At 46.2% G+C, this 17,439-nt stretch overlaps 1 protein-coding gene across 5 annotated transcripts in view; it reads right to left on the reverse strand.

Annotated features, from left to right (window-relative positions):
* Positions 1–14,246: 14,246 nt before the first annotated feature.
* ZNF383 (zinc finger protein 383) overlaps positions 14,247–17,439 on the reverse strand; it is a 66,465-nt gene continuing 63,272 nt past the window's right edge. For all 5 annotated transcript variants that reach the window (XM_014528090.1, XM_005879922.2, XM_014528089.1 and 2 more), the window contains one exon: positions 14,247–16,279. In XM_014528090.1, the coding sequence (XP_014383576.1) occupies positions 15,084–16,279 (1,196 nt within the window). In that variant the 3' untranslated portion in view covers positions 14,247–15,083. The remainder of the gene's footprint in view (positions 16,280–17,439) is intronic.

Here is a 17,439-nt window from a genome sequence, read left to right on the forward strand (position 1 = left end):
TGTAGTTTGAATTTCCGTGGTTGAAGTGCGGGAGAAGGTGCGGACTTGTGGAGTCTGGGGAGAGGTGAGGATCTAAGACAAGTATGCTATATATTTTTTTATGCTATTGAACATCCTTACAATCATTACTCTAAACTCTATACCTGATAAATTGCTTATCTCCATTTCATTTAGCTCTCCTTCTGGAGAAGTCTCATTCCTTCACTTGGGGCTTGTGTTTTTGTCTCCTCATTTTGGCTGATAGATTTGTGTTTATTTCTACATATTAGGTAGATCTGCTATGACTCCCATTCTTGGTAGGGTGGCCTTATGTAGTGGATGACCTTTGGATATCAATTGATATCTAGACGTGGGTGCTCTAATAATGTCCCTAGTGCAGTGATGGCAAACCTTTTGAGTTCGGCGTGTCAGCATTTTGAAAAACCCTAACTTAACTCTGGTGCCGTGTCACATATAGAAATGTTTTGATATTTGCAACCATAGTAAAACAAAGATTTATATTTTTGATATTTATTTTATATATTTAAATGCCATTTAACAAAGAAAAATCAACCAAAAAAATGAGTTCGCGTGTCACCTCTGACACGCGTATCATAGGTTTGCCATCACTGCCCTAGTGCATGTTGTGTGGGCCCGCTTGTTCTAATTGAGTCTTGATTGCTATTGGCTCATTTATGTATGGGCTCGAGCCTCAGGCTGACTGATAGTGAGGCTCAACCCCCAACATAGTGTGCAGGCTGCTGTGTGGGTGCTTATCACATGAAGCAGAATTCTTCCCAGCTGGGTTTGGAGCCTGCCAGTATCTCCCTGTGGATATACTGCTTGTGGAGCTTATTGTGGATCCTGCTCTGTTGTTGTCTAAAGATGGCTACTGGGTTTATTGGTTTTTGGGCCTCTTTGGAGTGTCTCTGGTGCAAGCCAATATCAGACACTATTTGTGACTGGCCCTAAGTACCCTGTTTGGAGCTATCAGTGACCCACCACTTCTCACTCCCTTGCTGGGCCTGAATGCATGTGGAAAGGACCAAGCTGTGCATCAAGGCCTTCTTTTCCTAGCCCAGGTCCTAGGAGCACCTCAAGCAAAGATTCAAAGCACCAAGAGTTCTACCTCTTCCCGCAGGCTGATTGTTAGTCTCAGTCATTTAATAAGCCTCAGGTTATAGAGCTCAACTAGGTGTAAACTCCACAGGGTGAGGCAAGAGGGTTTTCAAAAATGGGGCAAATTCCCCTACCCCTAACCCCCAGGCTAAAACTGCATTGATGGGAAAGGTCTGAGTAAGATGGTTTATACAGCATGGGGGAATGACTCAGCAGAGGGATCCCACTTGCTGTCCTCTCAGCTCTCTCCCAGAGTCACCAATCTGACTCTCCTCATACAGCTCTAGGCCACTCTGTCCTCCCACTGCGGGAGCCCAAGGTCAAATTCCCCTACCCCCAACCCCCAGGCTAAAACTGCATTGATGGGAAAGGTCTGAGTAAGATGGTTTATACAGCATGGGGGAATGACTCAGCAGAGGGATCCCACTTGCTGTCCTCTCAGCTCTCTCCCAGAGTCACCAAACTGACTCTCCTCATACAGCTCTAGGCCACTCTGTCCTCCCACTGCGGGAGCCCAAGGTAAGTGGCTGTAAACAAAATTTAGTGTGTTAGCGTTTTAAGGGGGTTCTAGCCATCTCTCCTTGGTGCTTTTCATAGCCAGATGTTATGTGGGCACCTTTCCCAGTTCTGTTACTCTGGGCTGGTGAGCCCAGCTTGGGGTTTAAACCCCAGAGTTCGCAGGGGGAACCTCCCACAGCTCATATATCTCTTCAGAAATTCAGGTTCTGCCTGTGGGAGCCCAGCCAGCCCTCTCAAGCCTCCACACTTCCCATCAGTCTTAATGTGGCCTCTTCTTTACGTCCTTGGTTATAAGGGTTATCTCCAGCTAGTCTTCAGTTGGTTATTTAGGATGATTTTTCTATATTTTAGTTGTAATTCCAGTTTGGTCCTGGGAGGTCAGTGTAGCTTCCACTTAAGCTGCTGCCATCTTGGAATCTCTCTCTCTTTCCGTCTTTTAAAACTCTCCAATTTCAGAGATTTTTCTCCTTTATAAAACTGTTTATATTTTCTCAAATGTTTTTTTTAATTAAATCTTTATTGTTCAGATTATTACAGTTGTTCCTCTTTTTTCCCCCATAGCTCCCCTCCACCCAGTTCCCACCCCTCTTGCCCCAGGGTAAGGGCTAGGCCCTCCATCTTGCCCCAGGGTAAGGGCTAGGCCCTCCATCTTGCCCCAGGGTAAGGGCTAGGCCCTCCATCTTGCCCCAGGGTAAGGGCTAGGCCCTCCATCTTGCCCCAGGGTAAGGGCTAGGCCCTCCATCTTGCCCCAGGGTAAGGGCTAGGCCCTCCATCTTGCCCCAGGGTAAGGGCTAGGCCCTCCATCTTGCCCCAGGGTAAGGGCTAGGCCCTCCATCTTGCCCCAGGGTAAGGGCTAGGCCCTCCATCTTGCCCCAGGGTAAGGGCTAGGCCCTCCATCTTGCCCCAGGGTAAGGGCTAGGCCCTCCATCTTGCCCCAGGGTAAGGGCTAGGCCCTCCATCTTGCCCCAGGGTAAGGGCTAGGCCCTCCATCTTGCCCCAGGGTAAGGGCTAGGCCCTCCATCTTGCCCCAGGGTAAGGGCTAGGCCCTCCATCTTGCCCCAGGGTAAGGGCTAGGCCCTCCATCTTGCCCCAGGGTAAGGGCTAGGCCCTCCATCTTGCCCCAGGGTAAGGGCTAGGCCCTCCATCTTGCCCCAGGGTAAGGGCTAGGCCCTCCATCTTGCCCCAGGGTAAGGGCTAGGCCCTCCATCTTGCCCCAGGGTAAGGGCTAGGCCCTCCATCTTGCCCCAGGGTAAGGGCTAGGCCCTCCATCTTGCCCCAGGGTAAGGGCTAGGCCCTCCATCTTGCCCCAGGGTAAGGGCTAGGCCCTCCATCTTGCCCCAGGGTAAGGGCTAGGCCCTCCATCTTGCCCCAGGGTAAGGGCTAGGCCCTCCATCTTGCCCCAGGGTAAGGGCTAGGCCCTCCATCTTGCCCCAGGGTAAGGGCTAGGCCCTCCATCTTGCCCCAGGGTAAGGGCTAGGCCCTCCATCTTGCCCCAGGGTAAGGGCTAGGCCCTCCATCTTGCCCCAGGGTAAGGGCTAGGCCCTCCATCTTGCCCCAGGGTAAGGGCTAGGCCCTCCATCTTGCCCCAGGGTAAGGGCTAGGCCCTCCATCTTGCCCCAGGGTAAGGGCTAGGCCCTCCATCTTGCCCCAGGGTAAGGGCTAGGCCCTCCATCTTGCCCCAGGGTAAGGGCTAGGCCCTCCATCTTGCCCCAGGGTAAGGGCTAGGCCCTCCATCTTGCCCCAGGGTAAGGGCTAGGCCCTCCATCTTGCCCCAGGGTAAGGGCTAGGCCCTCCATCTTGCCCCAGGGTAAGGGCTAGGCCCTCCATCTTGCCCCAGGGTAAGGGCTAGGCCCTCCATCTTGCCCCAGGGTAAGGGCTAGGCCCTCCATCTTGCCCCAGGGTAAGGGCTAGGCCCTCCATCTTGCCCCAGGGTAAGGGCTAGGCCCTCCATCTTGCCCCAGGGTAAGGGCTAGGCCCTCCATCTTGCCCCAGGGTAAGGGCTAGGCCCTCCATCTTGCCCCAGGGTAAGGGCTAGGCCCTCCATCTTGCCCCAGGGTAAGGGCTAGGCCCTCCATCTTGCCCCAGGGTAAGGGCTAGGCCCTCCATCTTGCCCCAGGGTAAGGGCTAGGCCCTCCATCTTGCCCCAGGGTAAGGGCTAGGCCCTCCATCTTGCCCCAGGGTAAGGGCTAGGCCCTCCATCTTGCCCCAGGGTAAGGGCTAGGCCCTCCATCTTGCCCCAGGGTAAGGGCTAGGCCCTCCATCTTGCCCCAGGGTAAGGGCTAGGCCCTCCATCTTGCCCCAGGGTAAGGGCTAGGCCCTCCATCTTGCCCCAGGGTAAGGGCTAGGCCCTCCATCTTGCCCCAGGGTAAGGGCTAGGCCCTCCATCTTGCCCCAGGGTAAGGGCTAGGCCCTCCATCTTGCCCCAGGGTAAGGGCTAGGCCCTCCATCTTGCCCCAGGGTAAGGGCTAGGCCCTCCATCTTGCCCCAGGGTAAGGGCTAGGCCCTCCATCTTGCCCCAGGGTAAGGGCTAGGCCCTCCATCTTGCCCCAGGGTAAGGGCTAGGCCCTCCATCTTGCCCCAGGGTAAGGGCTAGGCCCTCCATCTTGCCCCAGGGTAAGGGCTAGGCCCTCCATCTTGCCCCAGGGTAAGGGCTAGGCCCTCCATCTTGCCCCAGGGTAAGGGCTAGGCCCTCCATCTTGCCCCAGGGTAAGGGCTAGGCCCTCCATCTTGCCCCAGGGTAAGGGCTAGGCCCTCCATCTTGCCCCAGGGTAAGGGCTAGGCCCTCCATCTTGCCCCAGGGTAAGGGCTAGGCCCTCCATCTTGCCCCAGGGTAAGGGCTAGGCCCTCCATCTTGCCCCAGGGTAAGGGCTAGGCCCTCCATCTTGCCCCAGGGTAAGGGCTAGGCCCTCCATCTTGCCCCAGGGTAAGGGCTAGGCCCTCCATCTTGCCCCAGGGTAAGGGCTAGGCCCTCCATCTTGCCCCAGGGTAAGGGCTAGGCCCTCCATCTTGCCCCAGGGTAAGGGCTAGGCCCTCCATCTTGCCCCAGGGTAAGGGCTAGGCCCTCCATCTTGCCCCAGGGTAAGGGCTAGGCCCTCCATCTTGCCCCAGGGTAAGGGCTAGGCCCTCCATCTTGCCCCAGGGTAAGGGCTAGGCCCTCCATCTTGCCCCAGGGTAAGGGCTAGGCCCTCCATCTTGCCCCAGGGTAAGGGCTAGGCCCTCCATCTTGCCCCAGGGTAAGGGCTAGGCCCTCCATCTTGCCCCAGGGTAAGGGCTAGGCCCTCCATCTTGCCCCAGGGTAAGGGCTAGGCCCTCCATCTTGCCCCAGGGTAAGGGCTAGGCCCTCCATCTTGCCCCAGGGTAAGGGCTAGGCCCTCCATCTTGCCCCAGGGTAAGGGCTAGGCCCTCCATCTTGCCCCAGGGTAAGGGCTAGGCCCTCCATCTTGCCCCAGGGTAAGGGCTAGGCCCTCCATCTTGCCCCAGGGTAAGGGCTAGGCCCTCCATCTTGCCCCAGGGTAAGGGCTAGGCCCTCCATCTTGCCCCAGGGTAAGGGCTAGGCCCTCCATCTTGCCCCAGGGTAAGGGCTAGGCCCTCCATCTTGCCCCAGGGTAAGGGCTAGGCCCTCCATCTTGCCCCAGGGTAAGGGCTAGGCCCTCCATCTTGCCCCAGGGTAAGGGCTAGGCCCTCCATCTTGCCCCAGGGTAAGGGCTAGGCCCTCCATCTTGCCCCAGGGTAAGGGCTAGGCCCTCCATCTTGCCCCAGGGTAAGGGCTAGGCCCTCCATCTTGCCCCAGGGTAAGGGCTAGGCCCTCCATCTTGCCCCAGGGTAAGGGCTAGGCCCTCCATCTTGCCCCAGGGTAAGGGCTAGGCCCTCCATCTTGCCCCAGGGTAAGGGCTAGGCCCTCCATCTTGCCCCAGGGTAAGGGCTAGGCCCTCCATCTTGCCCCAGGGTAAGGGCTAGGCCCTCCATCTTGCCCCAGGGTAAGGGCTAGGCCCTCCATCTTGCCCCAGGGTAAGGGCTAGGCCCTCCATCTTGCCCCAGGGTAAGGGCTAGGCCCTCCATCTTGCCCCAGGGTAAGGGCTAGGCCCTCCATCTTGCCCCAGGGTAAGGGCTAGGCCCTCCATCTTGCCCCAGGGTAAGGGCTAGGCCCTCCATCTTGCCCCAGGGTAAGGGCTAGGCCCTCCATCTTGCCCCAGGGTAAGGGCTAGGCCCTCCATCTTGCCCCAGGGTAAGGGCTAGGCCCTCCATCTTGCCCCAGGGTAAGGGCTAGGCCCTCCATCTTGCCCCAGGGTAAGGGCTAGGCCCTCCATCTTGCCCCAGGGTAAGGGCTAGGCCCTCCATCTTGCCCCAGGGTAAGGGCTAGGCCCTCCATCTTGCCCCAGGGTAAGGGCTAGGCCCTCCATCTTGCCCCAGGGTAAGGGCTAGGCCCTCCATCTTGCCCCAGGGTAAGGGCTAGGCCCTCCATCTTGCCCCAGGGTAAGGGCTAGGCCCTCCATCTTGCCCCAGGGTAAGGGCTAGGCCCTCCATCTTGCCCCAGGGTAAGGGCTAGGCCCTCCATCTTGCCCCAGGGTAAGGGCTAGGCCCTCCATCTTGCCCCAGGGTAAGGGCTAGGCCCTCCATCTTGCCCCAGGGTAAGGGCTAGGCCCTCCATCTTGCCCCAGGGTAAGGGCTAGGCCCTCCATCTTGCCCCAGGGTAAGGGCTAGGCCCTCCATCTTGCCCCAGGGTAAGGGCTAGGCCCTCCATCTTGCCCCAGGGTAAGGGCTAGGCCCTCCATCTTGCCCCAGGGTAAGGGCTAGGCCCTCCATCTTGCCCCAGGGTAAGGGCTAGGCCCTCCATCTTGCCCCAGGGTAAGGGCTAGGCCCTCCATCTTGCCCCAGGGTAAGGGCTAGGCCCTCCATCTTGCCCCAGGGTAAGGGCTAGGCCCTCCATCTTGCCCCAGGGTAAGGGCTAGGCCCTCCATCTTGCCCCAGGGTAAGGGCTAGGCCCTCCATCTTGCCCCAGGGTAAGGGCTAGGCCCTCCATCTTGCCCCAGGGTAAGGGCTAGGCCCTCCATCTTGCCCCAGGGTAAGGGCTAGGCCCTCCATCTTGCCCCAGGGTAAGGGCTAGGCCCTCCATCTTGCCCCAGGGTAAGGGCTAGGCCCTCCATCTTGCCCCAGGGTAAGGGCTAGGCCCTCCATCTTGCCCCAGGGTAAGGGCTAGGCCCTCCATCTTGCCCCAGGGTAAGGGCTAGGCCCTCCATCTTGCCCCAGGGTAAGGGCTAGGCCCTCCATCTTGCCCCAGGGTAAGGGCTAGGCCCTCCATCTTGCCCCAGGGTAAGGGCTAGGCCCTCCATCTTGCCCCAGGGTAAGGGCTAGGCCCTCCATCTTGCCCCAGGGTAAGGGCTAGGCCCTCCATCTTGCCCCAGGGTAAGGGCTAGGCCCTCCATCTTGCCCCAGGGTAAGGGCTAGGCCCTCCATCTTGCCCCAGGGTAAGGGCTAGGCCCTCCATCTTGCCCCAGGGTAAGGGCTAGGCCCTCCATCTTGCCCCAGGGTAAGGGCTAGGCCCTCCATCTTGCCCCAGGGTAAGGGCTAGGCCCTCCATCTTGCCCCAGGGTAAGGGCTAGGCCCTCCATCTTGCCCCAGGGTAAGGGCTAGGCCCTCCATCTTGCCCCAGGGTAAGGGCTAGGCCCTCCATCTTGCCCCAGGGTAAGGGCTAGGCCCTCCATCTTGCCCCAGGGTAAGGGCTAGGCCCTCCATCTTGCCCCAGGGTAAGGGCTAGGCCCTCCATCTTGCCCCAGGGTAAGGGCTAGGCCCTCCATCTTGCCCCAGGGTAAGGGCTAGGCCCTCCATCTTGCCCCAGGGTAAGGGCTAGGCCCTCCATCTTGCCCCAGGGTAAGGGCTAGGCCCTCCATCTTGCCCCAGGGTAAGGGCTAGGCCCTCCATCTTGCCCCAGGGTAAGGGCTAGGCCCTCCATCTTGCCCCAGGGTAAGGGCTAGGCCCTCCATCTTGCCCCAGGGTAAGGGCTAGGCCCTCCATCTTGCCCCAGGGTAAGGGCTAGGCCCTCCATCTTGCCCCAGGGTAAGGGCTAGGCCCTCCATCTTGCCCCAGGGTAAGGGCTAGGCCCTCCATCTTGCCCCAGGGTAAGGGCTAGGCCCTCCATCTTGCCCCAGGGTAAGGGCTAGGCCCTCCATCTTGCCCCAGGGTAAGGGCTAGGCCCTCCATCTTGCCCCAGGGTAAGGGCTAGGCCCTCCATCTTGCCCCAGGGTAAGGGCTAGGCCCTCCATCTTGCCCCAGGGTAAGGGCTAGGCCCTCCATCTTGCCCCAGGGTAAGGGCTAGGCCCTCCATCTTGCCCCAGGGTAAGGGCTAGGCCCTCCATCTTGCCCCAGGGTAAGGGCTAGGCCCTCCATCTTGCCCCAGGGTAAGGGCTAGGCCCTCCATCTTGCCCCAGGGTAAGGGCTAGGCCCTCCATCTTGCCCCAGGGTAAGGGCTAGGCCCTCCATCTTGCCCCAGGGTAAGGGCTAGGCCCTCCATCTTGCCCCAGGGTAAGGGCTAGGCCCTCCATCTTGCCCCAGGGTAAGGGCTAGGCCCTCCATCTTGCCCCAGGGTAAGGGCTAGGCCCTCCATCTTGCCCCAGGGTAAGGGCTAGGCCCTCCATCTTGCCCCAGGGTAAGGGCTAGGCCCTCCATCTTGCCCCAGGGTAAGTGCTCCATCTTACGTTGGCCATGTGCTTGGCAAGGAGCTTCTTCCCGGAAGTCTAAGCCTCTGCTAGCCACACCCAGGAACAAGACACCGACTTGCGCCTGGCCAATCGGCAAGGCCACAGCCCTTTCTCCTCCCCTTACTCCAACCCCCTATAAAACCCCTCTCCACACAGAGTTCTCTCTCTCTCTGCTTCCTGTCTCTGCGTCAGCAAGGTGGGGGAGCTGAGCTAGCTCGAATAAAGACTCTTATGCTTTTGCATCGGACTGGCTGGCTCCCGGATGTGGTTTCTTGGGGATCCTGAAATCTGGGTATAACATTCTCTTTCCTTCTAGTTGTAGAATTTCCATTCAGCCAGCCTTCCTGTGGTTCTGGATGATATCCGTTTTGTCTTTTAGTTGTATTTTTGAAGTGGTTGTGCAAGGCAGCAATTTCAGGTGTTTACCTATGCCACCATCTTGGTTTCTCTCCTCAAATGTTTTTAATGATATAATTTAATGTATGTCACTTTTTTCCCTACAAAATTACCGTAATTCAATGTTTAAAGAAAATATCTCATAGGATCTGACTGGAAGGGGAGTTATAAAGGAAGGAAATATTTATGAGATCTTTGGTGAGAGGAAATTCCTTCTGCAGAGCAGAACCAGTATCTGACAGACAAACTACTTTCTATAGGGCCTAATATTAGATACACGAGAAAGCTCCTAACTCTAAATACTTAGCTAACTCTATAAAAATCTCCTAAACTTTATCTTTTTATTCATATATTTTAGTCACATAAATGTTTCCCAGATGTATATATTTCTTTCATGGTCAATTTACTTTGTAACATGCTGGAATGTATAAGTTGAACTCGGGTTTGTTGTTGTCTACTTCTGGACTCTGTTCTACTCCATTGATCTTTTCGTCTATCCTTAGACAACTCCACAGTCTTTATTGCCTATCATAGCTTTATATCAAGTCTTGAAGTTAGATACTACAAGTCCTTGTTCTTTCTCAATATTGGTTTTGTCTTTTCTAGGTCTTTGGATTTCTATGCTAATTTTAGAATAGTTTTATTAATTTTAAAATAAAAAGCATGTTGGTAATTTGACTAGGATGTCATTAAATCTGTAGATAAATTTGGAAAATTTTATCAAAAATATTGAGTTTCCAATCCACAGTCATGGTACCTCCATTTTTAAAGTTCTTGTCTAACTCCTTTCAGAAATGTTTTATAGTTTTCCATGTAAACACCTTTCCTAACTGTTATTAAACTTATTCTTAAGTATTTTATGTTTTTGAAACTAATATAACAAGGATTTTTTTCTCATTTTACATCTGTATAAATAAAAATGTAAATGTTCGTTTGTTTAAAATCTTAAATCTCCGAAAGTTCTTTACTAATTGCTTTGAAATTTTGATACAACATTGCATTTGAATACGCGCGTTTTTATATACCTATATACCTACTATTATATAGATGTCACACCTGTGAAAGGTAAAAACATGCTTTTTTTGAAAAACAGCGCCATCTGTTGGACGTAAAAGCAACACAAGCTATACTAAATATTTTAACGATTCCATTTCAATGTTTCTGTTTACAATTATAAACTGTAGATAAAATTGGGAACAGAAAGGTGCCGGTTGATCTAATCTCAAGACAAATCTCATTGCCTCATAACTTCTGCAATTTAGTGACGTCAAAAGAAGAATTGGTTGAAAAAGTATTTCCCAATATTCAAACCAATTATAAGAATCACGATTGGCGGAGTGAATGAGCTATTCTTGCGGCCAAGAACAAAGATGTCTACGAACTTAACAATATTATTCAGTCTAACATTCAAAGCGAGGCAGTCACATACAAGTCCGTCGACACTGTTGTGGAAGTAGATGAAGCGGTTAATTATCCAACAGAATTTTTGAATTCTTCGATCTGCCAGGGATGCCACCGCACATACTGCAATTGAATATTGGTGTGCCAATTATCATGTTGCAAAATATCAACCAGCCAAAGCTTTGCAATGGCACGCAGCTTGCAGTAAAAAAATTAATGAGCAACATCATAGAAGCAACAATCTTGACAGGACCTTTCAAAGGTGAAGATGTCCTCATTCCTCGCATTCCTATGATTCCAACGGATATGCCATTTCAATTTAAGAGATTGCAATTCCCAATTCAATTGGCGTTTGCAATCACCATCAACAAAGCTCAGGGCCAATCTTTAGAATTGTGCGGTTTAGATCTAGACACGGATTGCTTCTCACATGGACAATTATATGTTGTGTGTTCTAGAGTCGGCAAACCAGACAATCTCTATATCTGCACAGACAATAGAACAACAAAAAATATTGTATACCCACAAGCATTGTGAAATTAAACATATTAGAAACGTGCGCTTTCTCTTTTCTTTCTTTTCCATTTAACCAGACTGAGCCACAGCAATGTGTGGCCGGGTACAGCTAGTTGTTAATATAAAGGTATACATTTACGGTCATTTGGTTTTTTATAAATGTTCCAAAACAACTCATTTAGGACAGTACAGTCTTTTTTTGAACAAAAAGTGAAAGAACAACTAGATATCTATGTGAGGAGGAAAAACAAACCTCAACCTATACTTCATATCACAAAAAAATATGAATCCTAGGTGAATCATTCGCCTAAGTTAAAAGCTAAGACTAACAAGAGTCTGGAAGAAAACAGGATTTTCAATATTTCTTGGATCATTGAGCTCTACTTAGTTTTGTGCTAGAGAACATAATCTGTATGATATTAGTCTTTGGCAGTTATTGACGCTTGTTTTATGACTCAACATGTGGTCTATCATAGTGTTTCCTATAAAAGTAAGTGTATTCTATGATAGAGTCCTAATAAATTACGTAAACTTGGTTGATAGCACTTGAAACACTTCCAGATTCTAATCCATCCAGAAATGCCTAAGTATCATTTTAGGCTCCATCTCTATAAAGTCTCTTCATCTCAGGCCTACTTCTTCATCCACCTATATCCACACCCATATCCATGCTCATACCATGCACTGCACCCGGGTATGGAAGGCCACACAGCAACCTGTTCACTTATAAATAGCTTATTTCTATCAGGAATTCAGTTCAAGTCTTCCTTGCCTCCTCCATTCTTAGAGAGCCCCAAAGGAAAGTATGATTTTTATCTTTTAAGCTGCATGGAAATAAAGACCTTTCATATTCTTGTACATTATAATTGAAATGAAAGTTAAAGTTTGTTCTTGTTTTAATAACTTCCTTCCCACTTCCCAATACACCGGGGGTGGGGAACATCCAGCCCACTGGCTGTATAAGGCCCACGAAATCATTTGGTTTGGCCCTGCCACAGCATTAGGGGTGAGTTAATTAAATGTTTGACCGAAACAGCAGGCTAATTTTTAAATTGATAATTCTGTATGGCCCTTGGCAGAAAAAAGGTTCCCCAGCAAAATACTAAAGGTAATGCTACCATTATTGATCTGGGAGGTCGTTACCATGGTTTGTCCAGTCTGTAAATATTGAATGAGCTGTACATGTAGGGTTTGTGCACTTTTCTGTATGAATATGATCTAAAGTAGTTTACTAAAAATTATAGAGACTATTTATAATTAAGATGTTTTTATCTTCTGGGGAAATATTAACTCTATACAATCAAAAACCTACATCATCTTGAATGCTATATTTTTGTGTGTGGGTTTTTTTTTTAAAAAAAACAGCAACACAAATTTATTGAATGCTACCTTTGAAGTCAAAACCAGAAAAGGAGCAGAGTAGCTTTAAAATGAATTTTAAAATAATTCATGCCAATGTTTTAAATGCTCTTCAAATGAGATGTAGACAGGGTAAATGCAGTGATATTGCAGCAGGTAGGATAACTCATTTATTAAATATATTCTATTCTGTCAAATACCATTAAGAATAAAAAAGGCTGCCTCTAGAAGATATTAGTGCTTTATAATATATTTTCATTTGTAGTGCTTTAGTTATCTGAATGCTAGAAATTTCTTGTGAATTATCTTGTTTTGTATTTAAAGATTCTCTTTGTTCAAAGTCTATTTGGTTTCTGAGTTCAGATACTAAAGAATATGATTTGATTTCCAAGTTTCAGAAAGTGAGTAACAAGTTTGAATAAGTATTTATTAGAAACAATTTGTTCCTAAATTCAGATTGTGATCATTTTTTTCAATTGATTACTAAATTTGATTTGCTAATTTATAACATCACATTTTCATAACTGATTCTGGACATTCAGTTTGACTATTTAACAAGGCTAGGATTAGGAGCCCCCACCCTCCAACTGTCAAAAATCTGCTTATAACTTTTGACTCCCTCCAAACTTGACTACAGTTTGCCCTTCACATCTGTGGATTCAACCAACTGTGGATCAAAATCTGTTGGGAATTTTCAAACAACTGTTGGGAATGCAAAAATACTATTTTCAAGCCATAGTTGGTTGAATCTATAGATTCAAAACTGTGGATACAAAGCACTGACTGTATTTATTATAAAAAATCTGTGTGGAAGTGAACCCATACAGTTCAAATCTGTGTGTTTGAAGGTCAACTGTATTTCTTTGTGTTCTCCTAGATAGTTTTAACATTAGAATTATGAAAAATTCATAAACATAGATAACTTGCTATCTAATATCTCAGTCTGGAAGAGTTCCCAAACGTTTCATAGGTTTTATCTATAAATATATCTAGGATGATGTCTTCTTTAGTAGCTATGTGACATTTAAAGTATTTTTTAATCTTTAACTTTTATTATTATTTAACTTTTATTAATAAAAGGTTTAACTTTTATTATTCATTAGTATGCATTTTTTAATCTATTTTTAATCACCGAAACATTTTTATCACTGAAAAAGATCTAGTCCTTTCAAATGTAAATATGTGGTCATGTCATTGTCTCATTCACAATGCTATTTGTCATCCTTACTTCCTTACATGAATCACTAAAGTTTGTCTTTTTTTCAGTCAAATCATAAAAATTTCTATTTTAGATTACTTTTTTTCTTTTACTTATTTATGCATTTTATAACTAATAATGCCTTCTCTACCCCATGTTTGAGATTTTTTTGTTTGTTTTAGCTCCTTGGGTTATATATTGATTTTGTTTCTTAATGATCTTTCTAATATTGTAATACACACACACACACACACACACACACACATTATAAAACACCCTATATAACTTTGATTGCCACTCACAGGTTTTTCAATTGTTCTCACTTTTGTTCACATTTAAGTAATGTGTATAATAAGGATTTAGTTCCTTAACCAGTTAACTGCCATGATATTTTTTATTTAATTAAAAAAGGTCCACCACTTGTGTCTATAGACGCTTATGTGTACAAATGGTTAACCCATGTTGATCAAGGGGGCAAAACATTTGGCCTATATATTTTCTGCTTTGGGGGAACTAATTACTAGGAAAAATATTTTCATCATTTCCTACTTTAACACTTGTGCTTTCACCTACCAATCATTATATCCATAGGGTTTAAGGCTAGTATTCATCTTTGTGCAGCATAAACGATGAAGTCTGAATTGAGACTACTCACACAGTTTTCCTTTTCCTTTTAAAAACCCATGCTGAATAATGAGTGATGAGAAAAGCTTTCTTATACACATTACACTCATTTCTTTTTTCATTGCACATTCTTTGATTTATACAAAGGTAAACAACATGGTTTAAATCCTTCCCACAAATAATAAGGTAATTATGAAAATTAGTATATCAATGATAAAAATGGACAACTTTTACTAAGCACTTAGTATGTGATATAGTCCTAATACTTTAAATTTATTCATTCATTGAATCCTCATAACAAACCAATAGATATAGCATAATTATATTTACTGTACATGAAATAAAACATATGAAATACCACTAACACCTATCAAAAAAAAGTAAAAAAAAAAATCTAGAAGGATGACAACATTTTTATAATAGTGGTTAAAAACCTCCTAGTATGAGATTGGGATTAGGGCTAATGAAAAGGAACATAAAAGTTTATAAGGAAAAGATGTGGATAATTTCAGCAATTAAAATACATTTTTTTAAAAGAAAAACACAAATCCAAAGATAAATTTTGGGTCATACTACTCAGGGCATGTGAACATTTAGATGCAACCATAACATGAATAATAAAGCCATTTAAAAAAGTCATTGAGTATAAGTCAGTAAAAATAAAAAATCTACATTTGCTGAAATGGCAATCATATTTTTTGGCATGTTAAGAGCAGGTGAAGATACAATATGCATACCATGACTACACTTTCTTTAAAGACAAAGTATGGTGGGATGTACTCTACCAACTTGAGAGTAGTCATCTATAGTTACTCTGATTACAATTAATATTTGCTTTTTGGTTTCTGGTTTTTTTAAGAAAATATAAATTTCTGAGACAAAAATATTAACACTGATTTCAAAAGCAAGTTAAATTTCTACAGGAATTAAAAATACAAGATCACATAATTTAAGCACAAATATATAAATCAGAACAGAAAAAAATAGCTCTGAAACACAAGCAAATATAAAGAATAATATAACATTAACACCAAGAAGGTAGGACAAAATAATGGGAAAGAAAAGAATTACTGAACATCTGCCATTAGTACAATATTGGGGAAGCATGGATAAATGTCAATATAGGCTCTCTCTCTCTCTCTCTCTCTCTATATATATATATATATATATGGTAATTATGAAAATTGGCATTTATATGAATGAAAACAAATAGTGAAAGATGGTAACTTTCTAACATTATTTGTTGTTTAAAATATTAGGAAGAGCTTTAACTTTTATTATTCATCAGTATGAATTCCCTGATGACGAATGAGATCTGACCCACTACTAAATGCCTTCCCACATTCCCTACAGTTATAGGGCTTTTCACCAGTATGAATTCTCAAATGTCGAGTAAGGTTTGAGCATTTATTAAAAGCCTTTCCACATTCATTACATTCATAAGGTTTTTCATCTGTATGAATTCTCTGATGTTGAAAAAGTTGTGAGTTCTGAGTAAAGGCTTTCCCACATTCAAGACATTCAAAAGGTTTCTCACCAGCATGAATTCTCTGATGTTGTCTAAGTTGTGAGCTCTGAGTAAAAGCCTTGCCACATTCCTTACAATTATAGGGTTTTTCCCCAGTGTGGATTCTCTGATGATTAGTAAGTGCTGAGCCACTACTGAAGGCTTTGCCACATTCCTTACACTCATAGGGTTTTTCACCAGTATGAATTCTCTGATGCTGAACAAGCTTTGAGCTCTGAGTAAAAGCTTTGCCACATTCCTTACATTCATAGGGTTTCTCACCTGTATGAATTCTTGCATGTTGAAAAAGTTGTGAGCTCTTAGTAAAAGCTTTCCTACATACTTTACATTCATAGGGTTTTTCACCAGTGTGAATTCTCTGATGGTCAATAAGATTTGAGCAATAACTAAAGGCTTTCCCACATTCCTTACATTCATAGGGTTTCTTACCAGTATGAATTCTCTGATGTTGAGAAAGGTATGAGCTACAACTGAAGGCCTTTCCACATTCATTACATTCAAAGGGTTTTTCACCAGTATGAATTTTCAGATGTCGAGTAACATGTGAGCCACAGCTAAAGAATTTCCCACACTCCTTACATTCATAAGATTTTTCACCATTATGAATTCTTTGATGTTGAATAAATTGTGAATTCTGATTAAAGACTTTCCCACATTTCTTGCATTCGTAAGGTTTCTCTTCATTATTAATTATTTGATGCAGAGTAAAGAATGTCTGTTGAATATATGTGGGCATATATCCATGAGTAAGTATTTCTTGGCTGAAATGATCATTCTGATATCCCAGTTGTCTTTCAAGGTGGCTGCCATATTCCAAAACATCTCTATAATGAGAATACTCGAGGCCATACTTTGTAAGTCCCATTATCTCCCTCTGGCATGATTCTATTTCATAAACTTCCTTCTTTAGAGATAATAACTTGGTTTCACACATTGACTCCAGATCTGAAAGAAAATAAAATAGCAAATATTATTTCTGTCCCATTTGTGAAAAGTTAAACTTTTATAATAGATATGAAAAAAATTTAAGATATCTGGTAGTAAATGACATACAGTTCTCAAGTATATTTGTTTAATCTGAAAAGTGGACTAGAAATGTATAGAATGTAGTGAGATATAGTCATCCATGTACCCCATAATGACATTTTAGTCAAATTTGGACCATATCTGCAGTTGTGGTGTCATACTATATAATAAAAGGGTAATATGCAAATTGACCAAACGGTGGAACAACCAGTTGCTATGATGAGCACTGACCACTACGGGGCAGACGTTCAATGCACGAGCTGCCCCCTGGTGGTCAGTGCACTCCCACAGGGGGAGTGCTACTCAGCCACACGCTGGGCTCACAGCTGGTGAGCGCAGCTGCGGTAGCGGGAGGCTCTCCCACCTCCGTGGCAGTGCTAAGGATGTCCAACTGCCGGCTTAGGCCTGCTCCCCATGGGCCTAAGCCATCAGTCAGACATCCTCTGAGGGCTCCCAGACTGTGAGAGGGTGCAGGTCAGGCTTAGGGACCACCCCCCCCCCCAAGTGCACAAATTTTGTGCACCGGGCCTTTCGTAAATACATAATGGAACTGAAAAATTCCTATTGCCTAGTTACATCCTAGATGTTCTAAGGTTGTGCTGCAATATACTACTCATGTTTGTGGTGAAGCTGGTGTAAACAAACCTACTGCACTTCCAGCTATATAAAAGTATAGCACACACAATGACAGTAGTAAGATATGTCATCTAGGTTTGTGTAAGTATACTCTATGATGTTCACACAGTGATGAAATCACCTAATGATAGTTTTTCAGAATGTATCCCTGTTGTTAAGTGGTGCAGGACTGTATAATGCAGAAAGCGGAAAGAAGAGACTATGGACATAGAAAACTACAATCCTTCTCAAATACTCATATGAATCAGAATCATCTGGAAAGACTGGTAAATATACAATGTTTAAGCATATGAAAAAATGACTAGTTTTATATACATCTATATAAGCATGCGTGTATGCATATATATTATAAAAACTGGATAATTTTCTGACCTCCATTAAAGTCTCTTGAAAGAAATAAATCCATAGAGGGGAAGATTCTTGGTTTTTGATATAATAAAAAA

The sequence above is a fragment of the Myotis brandtii genome, unplaced genomic scaffold (assembly GCF_000412655.1).
Source record: "Myotis brandtii unplaced genomic scaffold, ASM41265v1 scaffold616, whole genome shotgun sequence".
Classification (NCBI taxonomy): Eukaryota; Metazoa; Chordata; class Mammalia; order Chiroptera; family Vespertilionidae; genus Myotis; species Myotis brandtii.